Here is a 21058-nt window from a genome sequence, read left to right on the forward strand (position 1 = left end):
GCAAATAAAATGTCTGAGCTGACCTGACCTGGTTTTACCACAATAGACCTATTGTTTGGATTCAAAGTGGCTATATGTGTAAAAGTGATTTTATGCACAATGGCATTAACAACATTATGATATCATCAAAGCCAAGGGCTTCACTTTGTGTTGAAAAGTGGTGGGGACATTTAACATCATATTGGGGATGTGACAAAACACTTGGTCCACTAGACAATATTGGAGTTAGGAGAACAAGACAACGAGATACTCCAATACTATTTAGAATAAATGTTCATTGATGAAATATTCAATTGGGGGGGTCTAGGGGTCCTAACCCATAAGAATTTGAGCATTAGACTCTTAATTTCCTGCATTTTAGAGACATTTTATGCAATTTATGGTGGAATTTTTAAAATGTATTTATATGAAGGGAAACAGATTCAAGTGGCCAGTGACAAATCAGAATATACAAAATATAATCGAACACAACGCAGTAATCAGCAGCTTGTTTTTTTAGCCTAAGTGACTTTTTTTGGAAAAGACAGAACTGTTTCTTCTATTTTCAAATTGCATTAAATGTTTTCTTATTGTGCAAGTAAACCTTTCTCATAGAATTTTTGTTATTTAACATTTCTTGTTGCAAGCCAATTTTCAGAAAACATTTAGCAAATGCTTTCAAACAGTGGTGGGGACTAAATCTGCCATTTTAAAAAGTGGTTAAAAGAATTTAAAGAAGTTTGTACACACATGCACACACACAAGACTTGTCAGATTTCATTAGATTTTATTGATCTGTGTAAACTCTCTGCAAAATCTTTACATGCAAAGTTATTTGCAAACATACATATTTCCAGTGCATGCACTAACTATGTACAAATACAGAGATAAACCAGGAAACATTCCACTAAACTGGCAGACTCAAGTAGAAGACAGCTATGAATGTATCTCAGAGAGAAGCCTGTTTAAAAAAAATATTGATTATAATTTATCATGATCATCATCAGATGATCGCAGTAGCTAAAGTAGCACAGCATAGGGCAGTATGTGATGCTACTGGTGGGTCTTTGAATCACTGCCACAGTGGGGTTGAGTGGCAGAGAAGAACAAGACACTGGAGAGATTTGAATATGTATATACAGAAAGCCTCATTCAAAGAATGAGATCCACCTCACTATCTGCTGCTGATAGAGATGAAAATATTTTGTTGGTGTGCTCAGTTGCTTATCAGTCTATCTGTGGATGCGATCAGTTTATTCAGATTACACCATAGTCACCATAGTCATGCAGAATATGGCCTCTTGTATACAAAGTATTAACAGGAATGTTATGGAGAAGTGTAAACATTAATGGAATTACAATAGCATTAATTTCTTACTAATATTTTATATATATATATATATATATATATATATATATATATATATATACACATATATCTTGAACCACAAGACACTTCATGCATAGGATTTTTTGTTTTTGTCTTTGTTTTGACATTGGAATAACTTGCAAACAGCTGTATAAATTGAGGTCATTCCACTTTGTAAGGTGTGCTTTCCTTGGTTTGCTGTAATTAGTGAACAAACACACACTAAAGCCTTGAATGATTGGGGTGTGGCAGAGGGGAAAGAGCCCTGCTTTGTGCAAAATGTGCGTTGGAGTAAAAGCCGGCCATGACTCCTCCAGACACGGCAGTCACAAGCACAGTGCATGCAGGTAAAGCTGCACATACTTATGACATAACCTGTTCCACCTTCTCTCTTTGTTAAAGGGGGCAGCCACGCGGTTTAGGGAAACATGTGAGAGATCTGGCCGTGTGCATTCAGTGTAAACACTACAGTAGAAAACCTCAGCGTGACCAAGTGAGCCCCAAGCTTCTGAAGAGTAGAGGTAGCAGGAGGAAAATTCTTTTTCCTGCCAATTCTCACTGTAACTAAGAAAAATAATTGTTCACTTTTCAGTTTCTCCAATTACACAGTTAATACTTCCCCCAAATCAAAAGTCACAGCTTGAATAAACATACATAAAAAGTCCGAATATTTCACTAGGTGTGCTATAATTTTAAATCACAAATTAACATCAACTGATAAAAGATTCATCCAGCTCATGGTCCACTGACTGATGAATCATCCGTGTATCAGATGTCTATCCTAACCTGAGCCATGTATCAGTATGTAAACATTTTGTCATGGAAATATACAATATGTTCAAGACAGTGGGCACAGTTGAAATATTTAAAGGCGCAGCTGCATGTTTTCTTATGTCTGTGGCTTCGCATGCTTATACAGTTCAAGTGTTACACTACAGCATGATGTAATCACACGACAAATCAAATAAATAGTATCCTTTCAGACATGAGCTTAATCGAGGATTTTATGACTTTGAACAATGGTTTTCACTTCAGGTGACATAACAAATTGCTATTCTTGTTCTGTGCCAGTGCAATTCAAACTTCATTTTCTTTAGCAAAGAATGGGTCAAGTTCAGCACGCTATATAACATCACCGATGGGCATGATGGTCCTCGTGCAGCTGATCGTTGACAGATGTCTTGGTTACATTAGTAAAATCTCTAATTGATTTATGACATGATTTGTCCCAGAGGCAGATTAAATATCAGCACAGGCACATACATTGTTAGTAAGAGGACAGGAAAGAAGAGTATACTATCACAGAAAAGGAAGAGAGTAAGCCTGTGTGATGGTCAGGTAGTGAAAGAACAATAACATTAAAAAAAGTGCAGTTAGGAGATGAATGCAGCTCATGCTGTATGGGGGGGGGGGTTAATCACTAGCAACATGATTCTCAATATACAAGGTGTGCCAACGCTCAATCTTCTTGTCCTTGTTCTTCAAACACTCATACCAGTGCTTCAGTCTCTCTCCTTTGGCAGAGATACCTAGCTGACACCCACCTGTCAGGAAGGAAGTGAGGTGTGAGCAGGTGTGAATTTCAGTTTTTTTATTTCACCAAAGCACTGACACCTATCAAATATTTACCGATGTAGTCGTTGGACTTCCCAATATCATAATCCCACACAGAGATATCTAAGGTCTTCTTGGCCAGTTCACTGTGTTTGATGTCATAGTTGAATTCCTGAAATTGGATTGAGACATAAACCCATCATTTTAAAAGCCACTTCCAACATTTTTCATAGCTGTAACATTTTCCAAATTGCAAAGAATGCAGTGACTGGGTAATAATTTGGGGATAAACATTTTTACCAATTGAAACCTTGAACTTTATTACAAACCTCATTAAACTCTGGGTTTAAAGTCCTCTTCTTGATTTGTGTTTTGCACTTGCCCTTCTTCCCCATGTCAGGTTTCAGACATCTGTGAATTGTATAGAATAAAATTTATGCCATTCTAGAGTCATACACTTGCACTTGCACTTGTCTACATGTACTTCTCCATCCTGCTCTACCTACATTTTGACATATGGGTCAGAGTAGCCATTAGCATCCATGGCAGCCAGGTGAACGCAGCGCACAACTCCCACAACGAGACGGTTCGTCTGGGTGTTGTACATGAGGGAGATCAGAATCCGACCCCGCTCCTCGACCTCGCCGCCATCTTTCCCTGACTGAGAAAGAGCAGGGGGGAGGGGGGGTAGTTTAGTGGGATTCAAGAAAAGATTTGTATGAACTACTGGAGGAATCTGTCATGTTCAGACATGCTTGGAAATAAAAGCGTTGCCTCATCTTCGTAGAGAGCGATGCCTCTGGCACCCCCGGCTGTTGCAGTTCTCTTCGTCTGTGAGGGGGAATGAGATTACAGCAGGTCAATAAGAGATTCAGACAAGGAGAACCAAGCATTGTTTGAATGTAATTGAGTTTCACTCACAGGGACAACTCTCTCGAGACACACGTTGAAGTTTTTCTTCTGGTTCATCTTCAGTTTCTTCAGCGCCACTCGGGTTTCCCCAATAAACTCATTATGTCCGAACTTGTCTTCATCACAGACAGACAGCCTGTGGAAATCAAAAGGGGAATCTTAATCACACGGACCTGTTCCACCTTTGGTCTAACACACAGTCAACTAAGGTCAGATTGAGTTATAAACAGCTGTTGCAGCTAAGTGAGGAGTTGAGTTTGACTGCCTGAGTGACAGTATCCACCTGAGGGTCTTGCGCTGCATGTCCTCATCGGTCAGGCCGTGGTAGGTGAGCGTCTCATTCCAAGCAGGGTTGCGGGTGTTTCTCAGGGTCTTTGTGCGCAGCTTGTTAGACTGTTAAATGCAGGGTAGATCAGGACATGGAAATGGAAATATCGAGGCAAGTTACCACTACACAATCTCTCACACATCTGTGGTTAGTGCTATTTTATCACAGGGAGTATCTACATGGTGCTGCTTCCCCATCAAAAAGTGTTTTTGTAACGCAGTCCTGCCCCATTCTCCACTACAGCACAGTGTGATAATACTACACTAACAATGTACATTCATGACAACTCTGACTTTATTTATAACCTCTCCGTATGTATGTATTTCTCGACATCATCCCAATCCAAATTTTATGATTTTGTCCATTCAAACCACAAGGTGTCAGGCTTGAGCTGGCAGAAAGGCCTCTCGTCAAACCACTCTTTCTTTTTTAATTAGATATGAACATAATACATTTTTCAAAAGAAGCAAAAGCTTAATGTAGGGAGGGTTGTTTTACCTTACTAGCCCCTGGCAGCAGATGAAGCTTGACATAAGGATCTGCCAGTCCGTTTGAGTCCATGGGCTTCAGTCCCTGAGGAAAAACAGTGCAGCCTGTCCGTCACATCATCATGAACAGTAGAGAGCAATTAAGCTAAAGTGCCATTCAGGAGCATTTAAACACAAACCACTTGATTGTAATTGTCCCTTTGTGTGAGAGAATGAGGAGAATAGTGGTACCTTTGCTTTGAGGATGCTACAGTGGAGGCTGTTGCTTTCCTGTTCATAGAGCAGACTGAACTCTAGAGAGCCCAGAGTGGCTGAAAGAGACACAGACCAGTCATTACATTAGACTACAGAGAAACAGCAAATTAGCTCTTGAATAATTAAGAGTATAAATACATGGAAATGGAAATCTTGTAGTCAAACAACACACAACTTGTGAATTGAAGTGACAATAAGCACCAGTCAAGAATGGATAGAAAGGATGAACAAAAATTCTAGGGAACACTCACAGCCTTCTATTTACCTTAAGTAAACATCAGAAAAATCTTATTAAAAGCAGGGGCATATAATATAAAATAAATCAAATAAACACTGAAGTCTCAAAGGAAGACATTCAGAAAAGAAGGTTCTGGGTAAAAAAGAAAAATACTGAAAAAGCTGCCCACACACATTTTCTTTGGAGGAATTTCATTGCCTAACATAGCTGTTGGGGGACAAAATAATCAGATGTCAGTTGTTAATTTTTCTTATTTAACTTGTCACAATAACACTGCTAACATGCTGATGTTTTGCAGGTATAATGTTTACCATGTTCACCATTTAAAATGTTAGCATGCTAACATTTGACTTAGCGCATGAGGCTGAGTGGAATCCCATTAGTTGCTTGCAGGGCTAAAAATGAGCAGCACATCATCCACCTTTATTTTATGATCAAATATATTAATAGATTTGATATACAACAACACACACACACTTTTAGAGATCAGACTTCAAATAATGATTATGAGACTATTCAGTCAAATTCAAGTCTTAGCAGAATGTTCTGTTATTTAACCCTACCCAACTAAATTATGTTGAACAGATGTTATGCATAGTATATTCATTTATTAAGCTACAACAACCAGGACTTGAGAGGAGAGAGGATGAGGATCTTGAGATCAACAACACTGAAACCAGTCAGCACCTCTGGACTTCACCATCATATCTCTATAGATGAGAGCAGGCACATTGGTAACCATTGGTATTTCTGCAATTTTCACTCCGAACAGAGGGGATTGGGTCAAACACATGGGGATTCTTTATCCTGTTGGCCCTTTTGTATCTCAAATTATTTGCACAGCTCCATATTCCCAGACCTTAATAAAACAAATTAACACCCAATCCCCCAGAGAGAGAATAAAGGCTGTTTGACGCTGCAGGCGCAGAACATGACTGGCATGTCACCATTCCCATCATCAAAATGGGCTATATGAAAAAAACTGTACAATTACATAGCTTATGTGTCACTATTGGTTTACTGATTCACATCGGCCTCTCCTGTAGATATTGGTTATCATGCTTATCATATGTAATTTTCTACCCAGGTCCCAGAATAATATTTACTATTTTCTAGGACAATTTAGCAATTTATAGGTATTAATTATTATCCAGCAGACTAAAAGGCAGAAGTCAAGCATCAACATGGTATTACTCAGAATCCCTAAGGGGAACAGAGATGCTGCTAAATGAAGGTAATCAACGCCCAGTAAGAAATAAGAAAGAAAATAGACTCATAAGCCACCTTACTCTATGAGAAGAGTGAGCAGATGGTGTACTCACTGGCTTCATCAGAGTCATAGTCATTGGCCTCCTCCTCCTCCTCAGCTGGGGGAGGTTGCTGCCGGGCAGGAGGAGCACTGTAGGCAGCGGGCTGCCTCCTGTCCTCTCTTGCTGCAGGAGGAGCTCTCTGCTCAGGAGGAACTCCACCAGAGGAGTAAGCCCCTCCATCGCCTGCCACTGGACATGCAACCACATTCAATTATCTGAGACTGCACGAAATAATACCACTGGGAATGCAATTTTTGGTTAAAGCTTGGGCACTGAGGACATGAGCCAAGGATTGTGTCCTAGCTGTCTCTCACCCTGCTGGGCCATGGTTGTCGATGCAGCCGGCTGTAGTCTGGAGCTCTGGACGGGCACCATCTTTTTCATCACCACTGGGCTGCCCTGCCCCGCCTCTTCAGAGCCAGCCCCACCCGCGGCCATGCGCACAACTGATGGTTTAGGGGCCACAGGTGGGTAACTATCACGGCCCTGTGGCTCCGGTCCTAAAAATAAGTATGAATAACATAATAATGTAAAAACTCAGACGCACACTATACATGAGGGAGACATGTATAACCACTTCAGGCTCCCACTGCAGTGGAATCTGTAATACTCCCTAGTCTCTCTGGATACTTTTGATGTTGCAGCTTTTTTGTTGCAAATGCACTGACCTACATACGCTACAACAAGCTGTGGCATCCGACTACTGTACATGCAGCGGCTATATATTTTGCCTATCTGCTCGAGCTACCCCTCTCTTTAATCGGGAAATCAGATTGCTCAGGTACTCAAGCTAAATGTGTGAAATGATACAATGTGACCCATCATGCCAGCACCACCTGGAGGCTCATCCCATGTCACAGCATGCACCTTCCGACAGCTTAATTGAGCTCTTCATCCCCTTCCTCTGCAACAGTGGGCGGTACAGCCAAATTTGGGAAGCAGATAAAAGGTGATAAAAGGTTTGAAAAAGAGCAATGACAGGTGGGGTTGCAGAAAGACTAGTGTGCAGATGCTGAGCTGATGAGACTGAAGAGGTCGTGCTTTGAAAAATTGTTTAAAGTCGAAATGAAATTAAAATTCCACACAGGGAGTGTGATTTCTTCACTCCTCATGTTACTCTGATTCCACGCATTATCCTGTGTCATGATTTGAATCATGAGGTCATCACCATATCTGGACCTATGAAAGAAAGACAGCTACACAGTCTTACAATGCAAAGTAGTCTACTGGTCTAAAAGCAAACCATCTCGCATCGATCCTGGCACTGATCCAGACTGTGATAAATGTCACCTAGGACCAGCTAATCTCACATGTTTTGGACTAGTTTTATCTCTATTTATTTACTGTAAGTCTGTAGTTGACTCACTCTCAGCCATCATCTCTGTTAACATCTATCCCTCACCCTTAGTTGGCCTGTTTGGTATCCTACCCACTGACCATTCACTGCCGTCCTATTTTGTTGACCTTGTAGCTTTTCTCACATTCCTAGCGAGGCATGTTATTGCACTGAAGTCCTGGTCCTCCCTCTCGAACCCACTGATGAATGTTGCATCCCAAAGGATTCCCTATCCTTCGTGAAATGAGAGAAAATGAACCACTCCCTTCGTGGTTTTAATGTAAAATTTTCGTTTAATTTAATTTTTGAAACTTGTCAGGTCCCTTCAGCTGGCCTGTACTGCAGCAACAACCTGAACCTTCTGGCCAAGTCACATTTTCTCCATGCTATGCCATGTATGTCTAGTATGTTGTCTCCAAAATGGAACTTTGTTATGCTGGTATTGCATTAATTCAGGCTAACTAGCTTGCACTTTCTGAGCAGAATCTAGTTAGCCTACCTTGCTAGCATTGCAAGTGGAATACAAACTTAACAACACAATGGTTCTTCCCAAATGTTGAATGTTATATCTTAAATACCAATATCAAACGCTTAATGTTTGTAGACTATACAGTACAGTGTTCTTGGAAATTGACAGCATGTCTCCTAGCAACACAGGCCAGATGTCAGTCTATATTTCCATAATAGGTCCAAAATGTGGTTATCACTGTCTGAAAATATTCTATTCTGAAAAATGGAAAAATATGCTGCGGTATGTAGATTAGTGCTATAGTACGGTATATTTTAGTTGGACTTTAGCACTTTAAGTTTACTACTTTGGCAGATCCCTTTTTTAAGCTTGCCTGAAACTTGCTGATCAGATGCAGGAGCACTATTCTGAGGGAGACATAATTGCTTTGGACAACAATCTAACAGATCATTCAGTTAATCAAAAATGGTGATGAGACCTGTCACCTAATGTAAAAATTCACACTAAAGCCAAAGGGTCAAATCTTGTCTGTGTCTACCTGGCTGTTGTGGTTGGTTTACTACCACCCTGGGCCCAGTGGTTGGTGGCCCCTGGTCCGGGAACCCCTGATCCGGGGCACCTGCCTCTCTTTGTTTAGATAATGGCATGGGAGATGGCAGGAAATGCTTAGGAAAACCTTTGAAGAACCAGGCACCAGACCTCTTCCACACCTGAGAAAACATTTATGTTATAGACTTTCAGCAGACAGTTTAACTCCTTTATTTGTCCACTGGCGTAAAGCACTCACCTCTCGCTGTTCTCTACAGATCTTGCATAGCCACACAGCGCGTGGACGACTGCTACACTGTGTACCACACTTAGTACACATGTTCTGCACAACAGGAGAAAATAAAGATTTCCAGCTGCTTATCATTTTGTTATTACAAATACACAGCAATCCTGTTTTCTCACCTTTTGTGTGAACTGCAGCAGAGAGAGTGTGTTGTTGTTTTTGCCTTGTAATCATTGGCTGGCTCATTACCTACCTTTTTGCAGTCCTCACACACCACTGAGCTGACTCCAGGTGAGCCCAGCTGCTCCCCACAGAGCAAACAGCGGGACTGTCCATCCCCACACACAGTCTTCTTCATGTCGTCCAGACGGTTTATCAAGCGCCTGCAGCAGCACAGGGTGAAATCATACTTAAAATGTCACTGTTAATTATCAATGTATGCATGTCACTCTTGTTTTACAGTCTCTCACCCAATTCTCTCCTGCTCCATGGCCTCCATTTTCTCAGCACGGGCGATCACACTGTTAATAATTTCTTTCTCTTCATCTGTCAGGTCTGGACCAGGACCAGGGCCTGGCTGCATGGTCCAGTTGCCCCTGTCAGCCAAACATATTCTCTAGTTGTGGATACATTGCTTCCATGATTTTACTACGTGAAGTTACAAAGCAGATATGCATGATGCAGATAACAGAGGTGGAGTAGGAGTTTGTCTACTTACTGCTCTTTATCCCTGTGTCACAGATCACACATCAGAGGGATGTAGGTGAAACAAAGGAGAGTACAGTGTAGGGTTGGTAGACTTGTAGAGAAGGCTAACAAAAATGTTCTAACAATTGTGCTTACCCAGCATGCATGCTCCTCTGCCTGTCGTTGGACACCAAGCGATCCGAGCTTCTGCTCATCACCGTGTCCGTCATGCTGCAGTATCACAGTCTGCAGGTGGACAAGAAAGAACAAGAAATAGTCAGACAACTCATTAAAAAAGAGCTCTTAATTTGGGTGGGAATTAATGGTTTTGCTAAGTCTAGTCAGAAACCATCAAATTCATGACTATGTTATGTGTCTTGAGTCCACACATTTAGAAATCCTCCATTCTTATCTCATGCAGCACTGACTTAACTGCCACCACGGGCTGCTCTCTCATCAAATAGGACATTTTGTACAAATTTGTATTTGTAATCAGGACACTGGTGACCTTAAATTAGCAAGTCACCAGATACACTTCCTTTAATTGCCACACTGCAATGTAGGCCTAAATAAGGTAGCTAATGATGACCTTACATAAAAACCAAAACTCTATTATAGTTTCCATGAAGCTAATCACCCCCCCCCCCCCCATCTACTTTCTTTCTATGAATGTACATATTAAGCCTGAAATAGCAACAACATATCAGCTACCAATGGCAATGTAGGCACGTTTCCTGGTGCCAAATTTACAGCCCAATCAGTACCATCTCCTCTTGCCAAGATTGTTTCATCAAATTCTTTCCACAGATATATTTAAGCAATAAATGGACACAGGACAACACTGCAAAAGGCATTACACAAACAAACAATACAAGCCGAAACTACGCTGACATACGTCGGTTCTAGCGGGGGTACAGCTGATTAGTATGAGTACAGCAAAGGAAAAAAAGCTTATGGCAAAGTAAGCCGGTGCCAGTAAGGCGGTGTGGGTCGTACATTTATGTGTGCTTTCCATGCCAGGGATAAAAGATAAGGTTGTACCAATTATTTTAGCAGTTGTGAGCAGAACTGTAAGGAATTTCCTCCAGTTTGTGACTCTACACGTATCAAAGAAACAGATGGTTCCATACAGCAGGACTGTCTCAATTATGCTTCGATACAGGAGGAGGAGGAGGAGGTGAGTTTGTACTGACAAGGATGACTAAGAGTCTTTGTCTCCAGCATCTGATTGTTCGTGGTGTGTTGGTTGGAACTGAGGCTTTATCCAAAGTGATGTCTGTGTATTTACAGTTCTCAACCACTTATACTCTTTCTCCACGGATGCTGGTGGGACGGTGTGTGTAGTCGGTCACTGGGGGGGTTGGCAAGGAGTTTATAAGATCTGTAAGAACGAAAACAGGACTGGATTAAAGAGTCACTGTTGCTGAGGAGTGTCTAAGAATGGCTGTGTCATCGGAGTATTTAAAAGTACGTGATGACAGGAGATACGCTTTTGCAGTCGTTTCTGTACATGGTGCAAAAAAACAAGCTGAAAGCCCAGTACTAATGATGACAGCTGGAAACAGTGAGTTGTCAACTGTATCCATGTGACACACCAGCAATGTGATTTAATCTCAAACCGACATGGTAAAGATGATACAAAGATGTCAACAAAAACTACTGAGGCGAGTGTCCATTGGGCAAGTCTGCTCAGTGTGTGTGTGTTTGTGGGTGCCCCTGCGCAATTGACTTAGAGCTGCTTCAAGTCTCTGCCAGACAATACATGGAGTGATGCTGCGGCAGCCACAGCTGGAGGATACAGCCGTGTATGACCTGAGGGGAAGTACAAGCAGTCAGAAAAGACCAGTGGGCTACGAAAAGGAGGTAGTAAAAGCCTCTCTGGAGTTTCAAATGTCCAGATTTGAGATGGTGCAGGATGAGCAGAGTGCAGGTACTGTATTGGAGAGAGTGGGTTGATACAGTAAAGAATGCATGATGATAAGGCTTAAAGGAAAATAAGTTTCACTTGTCTTCAGCTTTTCGCAGCAGCAAAATTCAGCCCTACCAAACCTTGGAGGAATTGAAAGACGGAGCAAAAGGGAGGGGTGCGCCACTGTCTCCCTCATTCAGCTGCTAGTATTATACTGCGTAGTGTCAGGCTACATACCTTTTGAGCTCTAATCTGTTACTGCTCTGCCTGCGGGATTCACAGAATAACAACAAATTTGCTGCGCTATCAATAGACACTCTGGGTGTGGGCTTTTCCCTCTGATGCTGCTGCATCTAGCCAACAGTGGCAACACAGTCCCCGGGGAGCAATGTCTTTTTCCACTTTTCAGCAGCACTCTGACAGTTCAGACGATGCTCTGACTGTACAGTACATATCATATACACAAGGCTCTCTAGCTTGGCCTTCCTTCACTTGCCAAAATGAGTTATCCCACTTTTGTCTAACGTGATTGTCCTGGAAAGGTGGATGGAGAGAGACAGATGGGAGGGGGTATTTAGACTTGGGCTGGATGATCACTGATTCAGAGGAGTCAGAGCTCTCTGGTGCTGAAGATAGACGTTGCTGCATCACTGAAGTGGAGTCTTTGCTGAGGTGACAACCCAATTAGCATTCAGGCGATAGTCTGAAGGATCGTCTGCACACTTTTCTCATAAAGAGCTGTCAGTGCAGGCTTTGATGCTTCAGACATAGAAAGGTACAGCTTGGTTTCATCTACTGTGCAGTCAAGAGAGGGATTTGTAACTTAAATAGTTTCAAATGTACATATTCAAAACTGTATCTGAGGCCAATTATAATGGACTGTTTCGACCAAAATGTCATTTTAAGCCTCGTTATTCTGCAGTTACGATTACATTAACCCTCAAACTGTCGTCCTCTGCGCTGTTGAGGTTATAAATGCAACTAATCTGCGTCATCTGTGACTCTGCCACAGTCATCTTGTAGAGGTTTTCCTCCCATATAAGATGACTCAGTCAGATGGTGAATTCTCCTCTGGGGAGCAGCAGATATTTTCCTCCGATTTCATCTGATGTCATGAAGCCTCCGTGACGTTGCTTTTCAGACGTGGCGATCTGTTAAGTGGTTCCCAGAAGTGTGCGAAGCAGTCACACAATAGTGTCTACAAAAACACCAGGCATGAATAGTAACAGACTGTGTGTGAAAAACCAGAATCTGCCCGACCAGCTAAGTCATCCACCCAGCAGGATCTCTCTTGTATAGAATTTCCTATGGAGGTGGAGAAGACCAGTTTGGAAACCTGTGTCTCCTCCTCAAGGCCTGAGGGGATAGTCAATACAAATTTGCATCTGTACATGTTCAGGGTTCTCTGCATAAACAACTCCCAGAGCACACCCTACACATTTTCCACACATCTGTTTTTAGAAGCAGAGCTATCTTTCTCCCTGGATGCTTGAAGTGAATGCCAGTCCACACCAGTCTTTAAGTCTAATCAGGCACTAGCACATATTAATGTTGTTATGTGACTTTCAATAGCAGGTGCATGACTCATTACTGCAGAACATATGACTGGAAAAAGGAGTAGACTGGAATAAGAGCAACTTGTTATGGTCGACAGCTCAACATTTTTTTCCCCCAAGATTCTGGTACTTGCTTGTCGAAACAAGAACTGAAGAAAGCAGGGGGAGTGACAACAAGGCAGCGGGGCATTGATGGATGGATCCAACATGGATCATTACGGATACAGCACTGAGAGCTTAAGTGGGGGGGGATAGAGGGAAGACAGTCATTTCCCTTTTACTGAGATAAGCAAAAACTTTAAAAATATAACACAAAGAAGCGAGGCTTTACTCCAATGTTGTCATGTTATCATCAAACAATTTGTGCTGTAACAATAAGTCGATTATTAAACTGACAGGACATGATTGGTTAACCTGATTTCTTTTACACACTGCTATGTGTCCTATTTGTAAATGTATTGAATATAATGACATTGAAACATTGGTACTGCACTTGAATTCCAGGGCAACAATTCCCTTGCCATGCTGTAAGAAGGACATTTCTAAAATGGGTTAATGAGAATCGGAGATCAATGCCTGGTCCCACAATTGGATTCTTTCATCAGGCCTCCATTTGTATAGTGATGCCTCAGGCTAAAACTTACTTATGTGTAATTGAGGTCGCCCTAAAGCTCTGCTGTAGCCACCACCTAATCATTCACCAACAACCCTTACCATCGGCCATTGCCCTGCGGGCTCCGATCAGCACTTTCTTCAAAAACATTTTCGAGTTACAAGTTGCTAGAATTAATATTCACGTCAGCACAGCATATCCACCCTACCAATTATTTAATCATCCTGGTGAAAGCATACCCATTTTTAATCAGGTTGCTGTGTCCATTAATGTTTCATCAGCTGTGACACACTGTGCTTTTCCTATTAAAAGACCCAATAACCTTGCAATCCATATACAGTTTTTCACAGTGCTGCGAGGAACTAGCTCAGCATGTTTTAGCCACATACTGCCTTTTGTGACTTTATGTTCAGAATTTATAATGTTGTGAAACTATGAACAACATGATTACGGAAAGCAAAATTAAAATAATGATTCGATTCAAGAATAATAATTATCCTGAAGCACGGATGTTTGGTATAAAATTAATGTGTCCTTGTCATTTTTCTATACTGTCAATAAAAGCCTACAAAATATAAAAATGGTAAGAAACTGTGAAATACATACATCTATTTAATATATACAGTGGGTACGGAAAGTATTCAGACCCTTTAAATTTTTCACTCTTTGTTTCATTGCAGCCATTTTCCAAAAATCAAAAAAGTTCATTTTATTTCTCAGTAATGTACACTCAGCACCCCATCATGACAGAAAAAAACAGAAATGTAGAAATTTTGCAAATATATAAAAAAGAAAAACTGAAATATCACATGGTCACAAGTATTCAGACCCTTTGCCGTGACACTCATATTTAACTCAGGTGCTGTCTATTTCTTCTGATCATCCTTGAGATGGTTCTACACCTTCATTTGAGTGCAGCTGTGTTTGATTATACTGATTGGACTTGATTAGGAAAGCCACACACCTGTCTATATAAGACCTTACAGCTCACAGTGCATGTCAGAGCAAATGAGAATCATGAGGTCAAAGGAACTGCCTGAAGAGCTCAGAGACAGAATTGTGGCAAGGCACAGATCTGGCCAAGGTTACAAAAAAATTTCTGCTGCACTTAAGGTTCCTAAGAGCACAGTGGCCTCCATAATCCTCAAATGGAAGACGTTTGGGACGACCAGAACCCTTCCTAGAGCTGGCCGTCCGGCCAAACTGAGCTATCGGGGGAGAAGAGCCTTGGTGAGAGAGGTAAAGAAGAACCCAAAGGTCACTGTGGCTGAGCTCCAGAGATGCAGTCGGGAGATGGGAGAAAGTTGTAGTAAGTCAACCATCACTGCAGCAATCCACCAGTCGGGGCTTTATGGCAGAGTGGCCCGACGGAAGCCTCTCCTCAGTGCAAGACACATGAAAGCCCTGGAGTTTGCTAAAAAACACCTGAAGGACTCCAAGATGGTGATAAATAAGATCCTCTGGTCTGATGAGACCAAGATAGAACTTTTTGGCCTTAATTCTAAGCGGTATGTGTGGAGAAAACCAGGCACTGCTCATCACCTGTCCAATACAGTCTCAACAGTGAAGCATGGTGGTGGCAGCATCATGCTGTGGGGTGTTTTTCAGCTGCAGGGACCGGACGACTGGTTGCAATCGAGGGAAAGATGAATGCGGCCAAGTACAGGGATATCCTGGACGAAAACCTTTTCCAGAGTGCTCTGGACCTCAGACTGGGCCGAAGGTTTACCTTCCAACAAGACAATGACCCTAAGCACACCGCTAAAATAATGAAGGAGTGGCTTCACAACAACTTCGTGGCTGTTCTTGAATGGCCCAGCCAGAGCCCTGACTTAAACCCAATTGAGCATCTCTGGAGAGACCTGAAAATGGCTGTCCACCAACGTTTACCATCCAACCTGACAGAACTGGAGAGGATCTGCAAGGAGGAATGGCAGAGGATACCCAAATCCAGATGTGAAAAACTTGTTGCATCTTTCCCAAAACGACTCATGGCTGTATTAGATCAAAAGGGTGCTTCTACTAAATACTGAGCAAAGGGTCTGAATACTTATGACCATGTGATATTTCAGTTTTTCTTTTTTAATAAATTTGCAAAAATTTCTACATTTCTGTTTTTTTCTGTCAAGATGGGGTGCAGAGTGTACATTACTGAGAAATAAAATGAACTTTTTTGATTTTTGGAAAATGGCTGCAATGAAACAAAGAGTGGAAAATTTAAAGGGGTCTGAATACTTTCCGTACCCACTGTATGCTTTAATGTTAAAACTGAACAAAAATCTAAACAGCTGGATTAAATAATTATTTAATCCCAAATATTCTTCCTCTACCATCTGTCCTGGCAGCAAAACAGCCTAAGATCCTCAGACAGGAGGGTCTTGGCTGGTCTACAGTTTCAACTCAAGTCCCGTGGTGATCTGGAAAATCATGCCTGAGCAGGGAAGACAGAAAAAAGGATTGTTTATTTCTATTTTAAATCCCACTTTCATCTATAAATACAGACTTAGTTGAGAACCATTTTCTGAATATTAACATTTAGAGATATAAAAATATTTTGGACAAACAGAAGCCAATATTAAAGCTGTATATATATTACATATCTACAGCTGAGTTTGCTGTTAGTCCACAAGATATGCAAATCATGCTACAATCTAAATTTAGAAATCTTTCATGTCAAAAGATGGCCACAAATAATCTTCTTATATAAAATGGTGACTGTAAAAGTAAAGCCCATTAATAAGTTTTGCTTTGTTATTTTTTGAGTTATGAGCCATCTAGAGACCTTCACTAAAATGTTCTAAAACTAGCTGACAATACCTTGACTCACACGTAGGCTACATGTCATCTAAAAGTACAACCAGCTGCTCCCTCACATTCTGTGGTGACACGTGTGGGCTGGTGGTTGGTGGTGCTAATGTCAAAAAGAAATTCAAGGTCTGTGCAGACAGTTTTCTTAGACAGTAAAATGTCCAACCTTACAACTTGTACCAATACACAGCTGAGCAGGCCTTAAACGCAATATTCAATGAACGATTGGAGTGCAACCAATTTAAAAGTGGTGATTGACTTTATACTTGGTAGGAAAGGACCAAAAAACACAACGTAGCCATCCACTCCCAGTCGTATGGCACCAACTCCATCTATCCGCCATAAAGGGACTGTGAGATGCCAACATAGCAACACACTGAGGCCTGGACCTGGGCAAAATCGTACAGCACTGCACCAAGAAGCCCTCCACTGCAGAACGAAAACATCACTCAGCATTTCTTAATTATTTACAACTACCACCCCTTTGCTTTTCACCTCTTTAAGGCATTAGTGCATGTTTTATGTACTCGGATCTCTATCAGACTTTATGTACAGAACAGTGGATTTGGGGACAAAATGATCACAGAGGGCCAGGCAGATTGAGCAATGACTGAACTCTATTTTGGGAAACAGCAAGGATGTGTGTTAGCCTTTTTAGTTCTGTGGCATCAACAAATTATCCATGTTTTCAGTCAGACAAAGGCGTTGACAGGGACCATCTGTGGAACCATCTGTGAAGACTCTTCACCTCACTAATGTGCAAGTGTTGCACCATTTCAAATACACACAACTACATCCTCTTGGGCAGGCATGTCTCCAGGTCCCGCATCGCTGGAGAACAAACAGGAAAGACCATCCAGTGACCAACAAGCTACCGTGCTGCTATCCTGGCCCTATCCAACAGACCTAAACGGGGTGGGTGCTGTGCTGCGTCTTTCATTCTTAAATCAACACGATGCACACTGAATTAGCAGTCCATACCCTTTAGGTCTCATTTCCAGCAATCGTCCTCAAACGCAGCTGGAAAATGTCTGCTGACGCACATTTTAATGTAATTCAGAGACTTCTTTAGTCCAGGCCTTATTTTAGAACTATTGAAGTAAATGGCTATCAGACGTGGAGCTCTCAATTAACTGCTCTCCACCAAGAGCCTGCAGTAAGTCTCAAATTTGCTTGGCTGATGGTGATTCATCTCTGTATGCCCCAGAGGTAAGAGGTGGGACTTTGAGAACTGGCTGCTGATGCATTGGCCAGACATGCTCCTTCAATTTCCTCCCATCTTATCTGAGTACTACCAGACAGGGGCATTAAATCAGAGCAATAAAGGTCTGTTGTAAAGACACTATGCATGTATTTGCTGCTAACCGGAAGTGACCAACCGCTGGTGGTCTGTTGAGATAAACTACACGGTTCTTAACATATAAAGAAGCAAGTCAGATCTCCTATCAATCCCTCAGTGTGATGGCCATGATTCTGTCTCTTTGTTGCTCCTCTTTGAAGATCTGGCACAGTTCAGCTGCTGGATATCTGACCCTCCCTCTTGTCCCACCAGCAAACTAGCAGGTACAATGCCCCTGGGTGTTTTTAGCAGATCTCGGTTGGCAAATGAGAGCCCATTCTTTTCTGGCAACACTGCAACAACAAAAATAAGCTTTGGCCCAACTTCTGAGACAAAAAAAAACCTTTTGGGAAGCTCAGCTATGTGACTTGAAATGCAAAGTTTGTTGATTTAGATTATTTAACTCACTGCTGTCTTGGGGGTACTTTGTTTAAAGGCCACATTAATTACGACTGTCTTTTCCAATATGCCACAGTGTTTAGGCAGATCTAATCACCAGTTCCAGAGAGGCTGGTGAATCGATTCTCATCCACCTTTCTGATGAGAATTTGAAGATGAAGCCACTCCCTTCTGAAGCTCCGCAACAAATCGGGAGAATAACATCTCTCATACCGCAAATATAGAAATATGCTCAAAAGCAGTTCTCAGATACCAACAGAGATTTAGAGTCTAACATATGATTTGGGTTCTAAGCTCCATATATGGATTGTGAAGAGCACAGAGGAACATAGAGTCATGCACCTTTACCAACTGTGGCCATGGTAACAGCAAGATCAGAAGACGAGAATCAGAATGATTAAAAGCTCTGTGTGTGTGTGTGTGTGTGTGTGTGTGTGTGTGTGTGTGTGTGTTTGTAGTAGACTATATTTGTGCCAAATTTCAAAACTCGGGTCACTGTTGCAATGTTAGTATCAGTGGATCACCCCCCATTTTAATAAATGTAGTTGCAATTTGTCAGAAATGATACCTCGTTCTTAACAGTCATAGTTGAAAAGACAGCTGAAAGGAGGACAAGATGATGCGACTATGGGTACAGTAGCTGTACATCCTTCAGCTTTAAATAATGCAGTTAGCCTGCAGAGCACTTCATTCCTCCATCTTTTTTCACCTTTTCCCTAAATACCCATTTTTCCTAGTGCACTCAATCTCTCGTTTTCTCTTGTTTCATGTGAAATGCCCCAAAAAATCCCCCTTTTCTCTCTTGCCTATAATTCCAGTGGTTTCAAATACAGAAAGGAGCGGAGTGGCGGAGAGAGAGGTACCAGCATAATAAGGGTGTCGTCCAATCACTACTGTGGTTGCTCATGTGAGAGAAGGCAGCTGCAGATATCTCTCAGACCGTTCATTCAGTCTTTTCTCCCCTCCCCCCATTTAATCCCCATGCCTCAGGTCTGTAGGCGGAGTTGGAGGTGGTGGAACTAAGAGGCGAATTCCCAGCTTCTTTTTTCTGTCATCATTCAATATTAAAACAAGAAGCAATAAACCGGTTTGGTCCAATAAGTGTCTTTACAAAACACATTGCGCTGACCCACCGAGTGTGAAAACCCACGGGTGCAGGACCAGATAACGTCACAACAAGTACGCTGAATCACCTGTCCTGTGGCACAGCTGGAGTTGAGAGCTGCCCTGCCCACATCAGCATTTGGAGGTATCAGTGATGTTTTCCTTCTAGTCTACAGGCACATCAAGCCCCAGTGTGCGCTCCTAAAAATCCTGCAGCAACGCCCAGGGACGCAACCACACAATCTCCCACATGACTTAGGCTATCAGGTCTGTTTTCTTATATCAGATCTGCAACAAGGAAGCGCCCGTGTTGCAGGAGTGCAGCCAGCCACAATTCTTGTTTTAATTCATCTTAAGGGTAATTTAACACCTATCGAGCTACACCAAGAGTTATATTTATCAGCCATTCATGAATAAACTGAGTACATGATCCCAACACCAAAGCATGCTGTAGTAAATCTATGCAACAATCCAGAAGAAGGTAATTAGCTTTATCAACACCTCTTGCATGTATGACAGGAGCATTCTGCTGCAGAGCAATATTTTCAGTAAGACACGTTTTCGCTAAAACAAAGGAATGAATTAAATGTTCATTTACAAAGGTTAATAATGAGCAGCTTGCTCCATGCATACGAAGTTGCATTGCACAGTTACCAATGTTTTCATTAAAATGACTGAGTAAGTTACTGGCTCATAAAGACAATGAAAATGTTTTCCATCACATTAATAAATAGCCCACGGGCAATGAAATGTGTTCCCTCATAAGAGATCATTTCCAGCGTCTCTCTTGTGAATGAAATGCTGCATTCATTCAACTTGTAAATGACAAATTCTAATGCACTGAGTCACTGACCAAACGCAATAACCGCACAGTGATTTTGGGTTAAGGATTCAATGTTTGAAAATCCTTCGAAGGAGCTCATATAGCCTACCTGATAATCCAGCCCTGCTTTTTCTCTCTCCTCTCTCTCGGGGAGCTGTCAGGAAATGATGCGGACTAAATGTCTGTGCAGAGCTTGGGCCCGACCACAGAGTCAGAGTCAGTCATTGCGCATGGTGCCTGTCACCAAAACCCGTGCTTTTTATTTTTTTTGCCTGGAAGAGTAGTTTGTTGCTAGAATCACAGCGGACCTCCACAATGCGTGGGGAACTCGTTTTCCATCCTGCGTGGAGGACAGAAAGCCCTTGGTACCCTGGGAAGGAAACCCCTGGATCTGAAGTGATAACATTGATGCCCAAGTGGACAGTCATCATCTAATCCGATTGTTTCTGTAACAGCGCATAGTGTCTGAATTTGTCTCATCATCCATGCAGGCCTATTGAGAAATAACTATCATTTTAAACAAGATCAATTAACTGTGGTGATTCATAACAACGCATTGTGGTATTTAAACATAGCCTACACATTACAACAAGATATTTGGATGTTTAAAGTGTTATTGCATTTAAATGCAAACGTCTTTTTAAAAAACAAAATGGAGTTAATCTATTTCTTTTTCTTTTATCCCACAGAAATATCCTACTATTTGGGAGCAAATAAACTACTGCGTTCCACATTAACAATAGGCTGCTATATCTGCATGTTTCCTATATGATGATAGAATTTGCTGGAACTTTAATATAGTCTAATGTT

General features: G+C 41.7%; 1 protein-coding gene across 2 annotated transcripts; it reads right to left on the reverse strand.

Moving 5' to 3' along the window:
• Positions 1-749: 749 nt before the first annotated feature.
• On the reverse strand, positions 750-20614 carry LOC119892507 (rabphilin-3A-like). Of its 2 annotated transcripts, XM_038704780.1 has the most exons (18): positions 20358-20613; positions 9854-9943; positions 9729-9740; positions 9481-9606; positions 9264-9393; positions 9026-9109; positions 8777-8948; positions 6748-6933; positions 6446-6622; positions 4862-4941; positions 4641-4715; positions 4098-4207; positions 3824-3950; positions 3677-3733; positions 3409-3563; positions 3232-3313; positions 2978-3074; positions 750-2892 (listed from the first exon to the last, which is right to left on the reverse strand). In XM_038704780.1, exons 2-18 carry the CDS (start codon positions 9925-9927, stop codon positions 2762-2764), a joined length of 1875 nt encoding a protein of 624 aa, XP_038560708.1. In that variant the 5' UTR covers positions 9928-9943; positions 20358-20613; the 3' UTR covers positions 750-2761. The 2 variants fall into 2 exon arrangements, with proteins under 2 accessions (XP_038560708.1, XP_038560709.1); XM_038704781.1 differs by lacking the exon at positions 9729-9740 and having other exon boundaries at positions 20358-20614.
• Positions 20615-21058: the final 444 nt, after the last annotated feature.

Source organism: Micropterus salmoides, unplaced genomic scaffold (assembly GCF_014851395.1).
Source record: "Micropterus salmoides isolate LMB-PRFRI ecotype aquatic unplaced genomic scaffold, ASM1485139v1 Ms_hic_scaffold_7, whole genome shotgun sequence".
Classification (NCBI taxonomy): Eukaryota; Metazoa; Chordata; class Actinopteri; order Centrarchiformes; family Centrarchidae; genus Micropterus; species Micropterus salmoides.